At 31.8% G+C, this 11,213-nt stretch overlaps 2 protein-coding genes across 2 annotated transcripts; both read right to left on the minus strand.

Moving 5' to 3' along the window:
• Positions 1-5,933: 5,933 nt before the first annotated feature.
• Positions 5,934-6,197, minus strand: HELRODRAFT_90391 (hypothetical protein; the record flags this gene model as incomplete). Its single annotated transcript, XM_009032495.1, has 1 exon — positions 5,934-6,197. The coding sequence occupies one exon, from the start codon at positions 6,195-6,197 to the stop codon at positions 5,934-5,936; it is 264 nt and encodes an 87-aa protein (XP_009030743.1).
• A 3,431-nt stretch (positions 6,198-9,628) lies between these two features.
• Positions 9,629-11,213, minus strand: HELRODRAFT_182195 (hypothetical protein; the record flags this gene model as incomplete). The annotated part of the gene is made up of 3 exons (XM_009032502.1): positions 9,629-10,246; positions 10,378-10,547; positions 11,165-11,213. 3 exons carry the CDS (start codon positions 11,211-11,213, stop codon positions 9,629-9,631), a joined length of 837 nt encoding a protein of 278 aa, XP_009030750.1.

The following is an 11,213-nucleotide window of genomic DNA, read 5'->3' on the forward strand; positions in this document are numbered from 1 at the left end:
CAAACAATACCAACAATAACAATGAAGACAACAACAACGACGACAACAACAACAACAATGATAACAACAACATTACCAGCAATACCAACAACAACAACATCAAAAACAACAACAACAACATCAACAACAACGACAACAACATCAACAACAACAACAACATCAACAACAACGACATCAACAACAACGACAACCATTTTCACACCTCCATCACTATCAATATAAGAAATGATGATAGATGAAGAGCAGACGTGTAACTACAGCGGCCGCCATATTTAATTTATCCTCCATGTCAAAGACGCGCGCAAAAAAATAAAAATAATAATAGCAATAAAAATAATAATAATAATAACAAAAATAATAATAATAAAAATTAATACAAATAAAAATAATAAACTGTGATATTTAGAATAACAATAATGCCACAGATACTATTTCTATCGCTAGCTGCTACTACCGTTACTACACTTAAAAAGGACGACGACTCCTGCTAAAATTACAAAGACAATTACTACGTCAACTGCTATTGCTGCTGCTGCTGCTGCTGCAACTACCACTATTACAACAACTGCCACTACTACAACAACTACTACTATCGATATAACCACTGATACTTTTAATACACTGTTCTTCATTATTTAATACTACAATTACTACAAAAACAACAACAACAACACCAACAGTAGTAATAGTGGTAGTAGTGGGGGTAGTAGTAGTAGTAGTAGTAGTGATAGTAATTGTAGTAAAAGTAACTAATACTGTTAATTTATTAGAGACGTACCAAAGTTTGAATTTTTTTAGAATGAAAAACAAGCTATCGTAAAAAAACCAGTAGGCGATTAACGAAACACCAACAATTCTTCATCGAGACAGCATCCGAGCTCTTGTTCAAATTCAGATGTTACAACTGTTACGACGGCAGTAGAACATTGGTCGCTAACGATATTTAACGGTTACTGTTCTAAAATTCCACTAAAAAAGAATGGTTTAAAACAAAAATCGCTACTCTTACCAACACCATTTTAACTATAACTAATGCAAACACGTGGTACTTCTACTGCAAATATTATTATTACTAAAACAATTACTACTTCAACTACTACTGCTACTAATGCTACTACTACTACTACTACTACTACTACTACTACTACTGCTACTACCACTATTACTACTACCACTATTACTACTACCACTACTACTACCACTACTACTGCAACTACTACTTCTACTACTACTACCACTACTACTTCTACTACTACTACCACTACTATTTCTTTTACTACTACTACTACTACAGCTACTCCTGCTGTTGCTGCTACTTCTATTACTACATCAGCATCACCACCACCAACAACAACTTCAACGACAATATCAAATATACTGACACCCAAAAACAATTTATCAAAATAATTTCAGTCTCAATGTCGTTAGCACTAAAAAAAAATCCCCAAAAATAACATCACCACAACTCTACAGTAATAAGAACAACAATAACGACAACAACAAAAGCAACAACAGAAATATCAACAACAGCAGCAACAACAATATCAACAACAACAACAACATCATCATCAACAACAACATTCAAGAATGTTAATATTACAATCGCAAATGATCACCATATCAACGTTGTCATCATTTTTCATCTTATATATATGTATGCATGTATGTATGTATGTATGTATGTATGTATGTATGTATGTATGTATGTATGTATGTATGTGTGTGTGTATGTGTGTGTGTGTGTAAGTATGCATGTATGTATGTACGTTCCGTTTGTATGTATGTATGTATATATGTGTGTTTGTATGGGTATCTGTATACATTTATGTGTATGTTTGTATAATAGAATATAAAACTACAAAAATTAAAAAAAAAGACAAATAAATACAAAAAAAACAAAAAGCAAAACATAACGTAAAAAACAATGTTCTCTAAGCATATAGTTGTCGTTTGAACGTTGATGAATCGTCAAGTCACCGCGAACTTCATTTGATGACTTTTTACGTGCGTGTGCGTCTGTCTGTGTGTGTGTGTGTTCGTCTGTGTGTGTTCGTCTGTGTGTGTTCGTCTGTGCGTTTGTCTGTGCGTGTGTTCGTCTGTGGGAAAGTATAAGTTCTAATGTTTGAGAGTGTAAATAAGGGTTTATGTGCATGTCTATAAAGGCTTATACACGTTTATGCGTATCTACAATGTACTGTTTTAAAAATTTGTGTTAAATCTCTGTAAATGTGCGTAGTTATATATATATATATATATATGTATGTGTGTAGGTGTGTGTGTTTGTGTGTGTGTGTGAATATTTGTATCTATTCTTTCTTCTTGCATAATATCACAAGTGCAATTTGTCTTTGTTTATGTTCACTTCGTTGTTAACGTCTGCGTTTATGATGACGTCATTGTTTCATTTTCTATGTAGCTCTTTATTATATACACCATCACAGTTTATGAAGGATGTTTATGCTAATTCTTGAGCACGAGCATAACCGGAACCCAAAAACTCATAAAAATAAAAATAATATAGAATATATAAAAATATAATAATTATAAATAAATAATTTAATATATATAAAATTATAGAATATAAATATATAAAAACGCCCTAGATATAAACAACGTCATATACAAAAGCACGGAGAGAATCATAAACAAAGAATATTAACTGTCGACATAAACAAGCGAATATTATTAGCATAGATAAAGTAAGAAAATATTGAATGTATAAACAATTATATGCATAAAACAATGCATAAAAATAATAATTGTCTATGCATGCAAAATTTTTCATATAAACATTCACATACACACACACACACACGACCGCAAAGAAACGTACGTATGGTTTTACGTACGTATATATTTGTATTGGATTGTATAATTTGTTGTATATTTTTTGTGTTGTAAAATTTGTTGTATATTTTTGTATATGTTTGTATTGAATTATTGTATTTTTTTTGGCATTTTAATGTTGCTGATGTGCCTTTTAAACAAATGAGTTTGAAGATAACGGCATTACGCACCGCTGTTAACGCTGATAATATCTAAGTGCGTTTTTGACCCTCTATTTCTCAGTTCAACATTTCCCTCTTGGTACTCTGCTGTCTTTCGGGGTATTGTATTGTGTTTTACGGGCATGTATTGTGTGTATTGCATTTTCACGTGTGAGTATAGTATTTGTTTCTTTTGTGTGTGTCTGTGTGTGTGTTTTTTTTATAAAGTGTGTGTGCCAAAAATCTAAAAAAACAGTTTAGCTTAGATATGTTGATAAATATAAGCGATCTAAAAAAACAAATATTTACAAATACACACACGCACAAACACACACGCACAAACACACACGCACAAACACACAGAAGCATACACACACAGAAGCATAATCCCATATAAACATATGTTTGAAAAGGACTTGCACCTATGAAACGAAACGAAACGAAATTTTATTTGCTCCTCAAAATTACAGATAATAAATAAGAGACGGGATTAATGTGATGGAGCCCCTAATGGGCTCATCTAGCACAGCCACCTAGACAAATATGTTCAGAGTTTTGTGGTTAATATCAAACATTGTTAGTTGTTAGTATGTTAATAACAGATAATAAAACAAAAGGTAGTTAACTAAAAAATAATGTTTCATAAATAATTATAATCGCATTAAAAATATCAACAGAAATTGTTTATAGATAGAGAACATAAATTTCATGATGTAAATACATTTCTTATATAATTTATTAAATTATTAATCATAGAATTAAATTAAATTAAATTAAACCATTCTTAATAATGTTATTCCAGGTCCTAGGACATTAAATGTTTAGTGATTTTATAAACATCTCTACATTATTAATAAGGATAATAATTTTAATAATTGTTAATTATTAAAAACGATTTAACTTTTTTTTAAAATCAGTTGCCGATTTCGCCTTATATTGAAAACCATTCTTAATAATGTTATTCCAGGTCCTAGGACCCTTACAGATTACATGCGAATGTAAAATGTTAGTTTTTGATTTATTCGATTGCAAATAATTAGACATCCTATGACTGTTAGCATGTTTAAAATAATTAGCAAACGTATTAGGCAATTGATTATTAAGCTGCTTATACACAAAAATCAAAGTACGATAAATATTCAATTGATTAAAATTAAGATTATTGGTTGTCGTAAATAACTCCTTGGTATGAGACCTCATCGTTGACATGGTGATGGTTCTGACGGCCCTTTTCATCATAAGTTTAACCGGATCCGTGACTGAAGGATACGTGCCAGCCCAGACAATGTTGCAATAAATCACGTGTGGCATAAAAAGTGAGTGATACAACAAATTCAGACACTTTTTTGTGAGGTAGAATTTCACCTTGTTCATCAGACCAGTTGATTTGGCAAGTTTGTTTGCAACACTATTAACGTGATCACGGAACGTTAACTTTTGATCTAGATGAACGCCCAGAAATTTAACTGTTTTATTTTCATAGATATCAATATTATTTATTTTAATTTTATAAGGTTCTTTGTAGTTTAAATATTGAGTTGGTCCAAAGATTATCATTTGCGTTTTAGAACTATTTAAAGTAAGTTTATTTAGTGAGAACCAAGAATTAACATGTTTAATTTCTTCTTCTGTATATTTGATGAGTATGTTAATATCTTTTCCTTTGCTGAACACATTTGTATTGTCAGCAAAACAAACATAATTAAAAAATTTTGAGGCCATCGGTAGATCGTTCACAAACACTATGAATAACAATGGTCCCAAAATGCTGCCCTGCGGAACGCCTATTTTGTTGATCAATTTACTTGAATTTTTATTGTTCCAGGTAACGAATTGATATCTTGATAAAAGGTAGCTACGAAACCAAGTCAAACTGGAGTCTCTTATACCATAATGATGAAGTTTGTGTAATAAAATCGAATGGTCAATACAATCAAAAGCTTTTGAAAGATCGAGACATATTCCAATTACATAATTTTTCTTTTCACTTGCGACTCCAATTTTTTGAATCAGTTCCAGTATTGCCATTTCAGTTGAGTGGTTTTTTCGAAAACCAAATTGATGGTTAGAAAGAATGTTATTTTTTCAAAAAATTTGAGCAAACGACTGTGCATCAATTTTTCAATAATCTTCGAAAAAACAGGCAACAAAAATATAGGTCGAAAGTTTTTAACCTCTGAGTTACCTCTTTCTTTTGCAATTGGAACAACTTTGGATGTCTTGAAACACTTAGGAAAGATGCCCTTGTCAAATGATAAGTTGATTAAATATTCAAGAATTGTTGCTGTTGATTTAATTGTTGATATTACTATTTTGGTTGATATTTCATCGTAACCACTCGACGTCTTGGGTTTGAAAAGTTTTGTGGTTGAAATGATTTCAGATGATGAAACACGGTTACAAAAAATGAATTTACTGACCCATTTTGAAGATAATTTTTCCATCTTGTGTCTTCTACAAATGATTCCTGCATATCTGAGGCCAGATTGATGAAATAATTATTGAGGATAGTTTCAGGATTATCAATTGGATCATCATTTAAAGTTAATTGAATTGTTGATGTTTTTTTGTTATTTCGTTTCGTTAAAGAATTTATGATTGACCATATTTTTTTGCTGTCGCCATTGCTTTGTTGTAGAAGATTAAAATAATATTGTCTTTTCAACTGGCACTTGATCTTGTTGCATAATTTGCTGCATGATTTGAGTGCTGTAAAGTTGTCTGACGATGTGTGCTTTATAATGATGGTTCGATGTCAAAATATCAATTCGATTTCGATTTCGATTATTTTAGGTTACAAAAATTCGATTTCGATTTTTTTTCAAATGAAAAGCAACACAATAATTTGCATTTAAATTTTTGGTAACAAGTTTCTGGCATAATTTCTAATTTTAATTTGATAACATTCTTTTAAAAAGCAGTTAATCAAATAAAGGATGTTAAAGTTTAGTTCAACCGCAAGTTATGACATAAAAAAACTAATTGTTCCACATGTTCTGGTTTTAGTCGGTTTCGTCGTTCATTCATTATTTGACCAGACATGGAGAAAATCTGTTCACTAGGCACAGATGTAGCAGGAATTGCAAGATACTTTCTTGCCACTTTAGCAATTGTTGGAAAGCGAGATGCATTATCGGCCCACCACTTGTAAACAGATTCTTCAGGAGCAATAATTTGTTCTTGAAGAAAACAGTCCAGTTCACTTTTCATTCTATCTTTAGGTGATTGACGTTGCTGTCCTTCAGCAGCAGCGGCAACCATATCTTTAAATGTTCCCCATAACGATATTTGTGAACAGTCGAAAGGAGCCGACTCTTTTTTTCCAACTTCCTCTGCATTAGATGCTTTATTTACAGATTGTGCACCAGGTGAAGGAAGTGTAGATGTATGTTCAAAGATCATTTTATCTACAACGTCATCGCAAGCATTTTTTGAGGCTTCTTCATTTGTAAATGCATATCGTTTAAATCTTGGGTCAATTAAGCTTGCCATCGCAAACACTTTATTTTTTTCGTGATCTGGCCAACGTGCCTTAATGCCATGAACTAATGTAGTTTTCAAGTTGATGTGTTCACCGCTGACACTAAAATCTTCCATTTTTCTTTGCAAAATATTCAGCAACGGTATGACCATTGAAGCAGTTGGATATCTTGTGCCAGAAATAAGCTTGGTGGCTTCCTCAAAAGGTTTAAGAGCCTTGATAAAATCGGCAGCCATTCTCCATTCTTGTGCAGTTAGGTTTTCTATTGTGTCGCTCGAAGCCAGTAACATACTCAATGCATCTTTTTGTTCTACAAGTCGTGACATCATATAATAAGTCGAATTCCATCTTGTTACGCACTCCATCTTAAGTTTGTGTGTAGGGAGATTCAACTGCCTTTGTACCACCAGTAAACGTTGTGTTGCTTTACTGCTGCGATGAAAATGTGCAACAATAGCTCTCGCTTTAGTCAGGAGCGTTGTTATCTCTTTATTGCTGTTGATAGCATCCGTGACTACTAAGTTTGTAGTGTGTGCAAAACATGTAAAATGTTGAAATGTTGCGAGCTGTTTCATAGCCGACTTCATATTAGCTGTCTGTAATAACAAAAATAACAAAAATTACATTGTCTGTAATAACAAAAATCGTAATATTGACATTTGGTATCCAGTCTTTTACGCAGTCATCAATAGCCTGAGCCAAATTTCTACCAGTGTGGCTTTCTAGAAAATGAGTTGCTTTAAGGCATTCGTTGTGAATGACGAAATTTTCGTCAAGATAATGAGCCGTGAAACATAAGTACGAATCGTTGGTCTTTGACGTCCACCCATCGGTTGTTAAAGCCAATGATGCCACTTGTTGAATGGATTCTGCAACGTCTTTTTTGAAACTTTCATACAAACCTGGGATGATTTCTTTAGACAGTTTGTGGCGATCAGGCAACTTGTAACGTGGCTCCAAAGACTTGCTGTATGCCACAAAACCTTTATCTTGTACTATGCTGTAAGGCTGTAAGTCGGTACATATCATTTTTGCCAACGTCAAAGTAGCTGCTTTAGCTCGGGGATGGTTCGGTTCCCATTCTTTCACAGAGGTCGAATAGTCAAACATACTAGTTTGACCTTTGTTATCATCCTATAGTGACAAGATATATTAACTACTTAACTAATAATAACTTTAAATGAATATTCATTAATTTAGATTTATAACAGTTGCAATGTTTTTAATTTTTAAAATGAAGAACAAAACAAATTTTAACGCACCTTTTTTTTCGATTCTTCAACGCAAGATTTTTTGGCATTTAGTTCTTCAGACAAACTTGGATGCGTATTTTGCAAATGTTGCTTCAAGTTCGAAGTGTTTCCCGTTGGAGCCTTCACTTGCTTTTGGCATACATTGCACGTAGCATTTTCTGCATTATTTCGTGTGAAATATTCATATATAACGCTGCGTTTTTTGTATTCCTTAGTGTAAGCTTTATTACTACAACTCATACTTTCTTCTTCGTGTGTCACGTTAATAAAAAATTAAATAAAATAACTTAATCTAAATAACTTGAACTCAATCGAAAAACAAGATGGAAAACACCCGCGTTAAAAATTCAAATTCAATCAACTTTTAACTCTAACCAAAGAAAGATAATAAAAAAATTTAAACTAAAGTTTATCGACGATCAATGAAACGATGCTATCATCATACATGTTATGTTATTTTACGTATATGGATGCTATATAGACCCAAATAAAAAAAAACGGTGGAATATTTTTATTTTCCATACACGCTTTAAAAAATCGAAATCGAATTGTAGAACAATTCGATTCGATTTCGATTATCGAAATCGAATCGAAATCGAATCGAATTTTCGATTATCGTACCATCACTAGTGCTTTAGATATTTTTTATATAACATTTTCTTTCTTTTTAACATTTTTTAAAATTCTTTAGTTATCCACGGTTTGTTTTTTTGTCATCTTCTGAGCCTGTCTTTTAGAGGTCACTGAACAATAAGTTTTATAATGTAACCGAAAGATGTCGATGAAATTTTGGAAGGCCACATTTACATCATCGCAGCTCAGCACACTTGTCCAATCGGCATTACATAAACCTTCATTTAAATTATTTATTCTGTGTGTTGAATAAGAATATTTTGAAAATGTAACGTCAGCAACTGTCTTATTATTTATTTTTTGATTAGTGGAAGCAAAAAGTGGGATGTGGTCTGATAGGTCGCATAAAATGATACCACATTGTATAATATTTTCTGGATGATTTGTAAACAAAATGTCTATAGTGGATTTTTTTGTGTTACTGATTCTTGTAGGAACTGTGATCATGGATTTGAGGTTGTAACATGTCACAAGTTGGTTCAATTGAATTTTATTTATACTGCTAACTTCTGGCGATAAGTCAATATTTAGATTTCCCAAAAGATAAACAAATTTATTTTCATTACTAGTTATTTGTAAACCTTGTTCTAATTCTTTAAAATATTGTTTAATTTCGTATATTGGAGGTCGATAGCTAACCATCACAATTGAATTTTTATATTTAAAATTGTTAATGATCTCTATTGCAAACATTTCAAACTTTGGCGAGCCAATGGTATTTAAATCATCTCTTATTCGAAAGGTAGAATCATTACAGACATAGAAACCAACCCCTCCACCGTGTTTGTCATGACGATTTTTGTCTACATATCTATATTCATCCATGCCAACCAAACTTTCAGTACGTTCGTTTAACCAGCTTTCTGTTATCGCAACTGCATTGAATTTGATGTGACTGTTTGACAAATAGCTTTCTAATTCATCGGTTTTGTTGACCAAACTTCTTATGTTCAAATGCATTAAGTTGAAAAACATACTGCTATCAAAATCTTTATTTATTAATTTATATTCATCATTCAACTACTTAAAATTGTTATACCTTTTACATGTAGTTTGCTTGGGGTTTAAATTGTCTTTTTCTTCATCATCACTGCTGTCATCATCATTATCAACATGTTGTTTATCCATCTTTTTTTGTTTGATTGACAATTGTTTCTGGTTTCTTATTGAATTGCCACTCGCGTACTATAATGTGCTCGGGCATTATGTCAGGGTCTTTCATTTTATTAGAATCAGAGCTATCGATGCAAACTCTAAACGTACTGGATTCTTCTTCATCTGTTTTTTTTATTTTCAGTTTGACTATTATTATTGTTATTGACGTCGGCTGTAGAAGCTGGTGCCATTTTATTGAATTGTTTGAGTACGGGATAACAGGAAACAACATGGATACCATTGTCGGTTAGGTAGGCCATCACATCATTTCTGTGGCACTTGCTGACGTTGCTTAAACAGAACACAGATTTTTTCATCAAGATTTTATCTGCCTTCAGTTTGCAATCATTTGAAACTTTTTTACCGATTATTTTCATAGCTGTCTTTTTTCCAGTTTGTTTGTTGTTTGTTGGGTTGTTGCTGGTTTCTCCTGAGTTGTTTTGTTTCTCACAATTGTTGTTATTTCGACGTGATTTTTTTCCGTTTACAGTTGAGAACGGGATACCGTTGTCTTCTGACTTTGCTATGTCTGACCACAGAGAACTACTGACATTTTTCTTTTGTCCCTCCTTGTTTGTCATTTCAGTACTGTAGTCACTTACAACATTAGAATTTAGTTTATTTTTCAATTTATTTACTTCTGGTTTATTAATATCAGCAGTTTTAATAACGTTTTTTAATGAAATAATATCAGCTTTATTACTTTCAACAGTTTCAATAACTTTGTTAAGTTGCACCTGTTGTTTGTGCAATATATCTTTTAATTCTAGTTTGATAGTTTCGAAGTTCAATGTTAACAAATTTTCAGACTTTGGAACTTTATTAACTATTTATTAACTTATTAACTATTAACTAAATTACAACTAACAAATAATGGACATTTGTCCCAACATTTGTTTTCTTTCAACTGTTTAATTAACGATATACATTCCAATATTTTCTCAATTTTCATGTTCCCGCGCGACTGCAATTTTTCACTTTTTTCAATTTTAAAATTATTTAATTCACTTTTTAGCAATTTAATTGCATTTACAATATCTTCATGAATATAAAATACAGATATATTATTAATAAACGTTTCATTCTCAACTAAATTCCAATTATTTTCTAAATAATACAGGAACTCATTTAATACAAGCGACCTGGACGCCATTTTTTTTACATACATACATACATACATATATGCATACATACTATGCATTATTTATGGTTAAAACCGTTCATTTTTTGCAATCTTATCAATTAAGATACACATTCAAACATGCATACATACATACATACATACATACGTACATACGTGCGTACGAGCTTGCGTACATACATACATACATACATACATACAAACATACAAACATACATACATACAAACATATATACATACATACGATGGTTATAAATTGTATGATTTTTGTATGAGGGTACGTGTGTACAAGATGGCCGATGTCGCTTGGCGCCATAAATTTATGAATAATTAAATTGAACATGTCTTTTTCATGCTTTCAATCTTAATGAGTACTGCTTGTTGTTATTATTATTATTATTGTTATTGTTATTACGTGTGCTGTTGTTGTTAACACATGTGTTGCTGTTGTCGTTACATTAGTTGTTGTTTGTTGTTACATGTGTTGTTGCTGTTACATGCGTTTTTTTCTTACTTCGTAAGTTGTTGCTGTTGTATAAGTTGTTGTTATATATGTTTTTCAT

The sequence above is a fragment of the Helobdella robusta genome (assembly GCF_000326865.2).
Source record: "Helobdella robusta unplaced genomic scaffold HELROscaffold_82, whole genome shotgun sequence".
NCBI lineage: Eukaryota > Metazoa > Annelida > Clitellata > Rhynchobdellida > Glossiphoniidae > Helobdella > Helobdella robusta.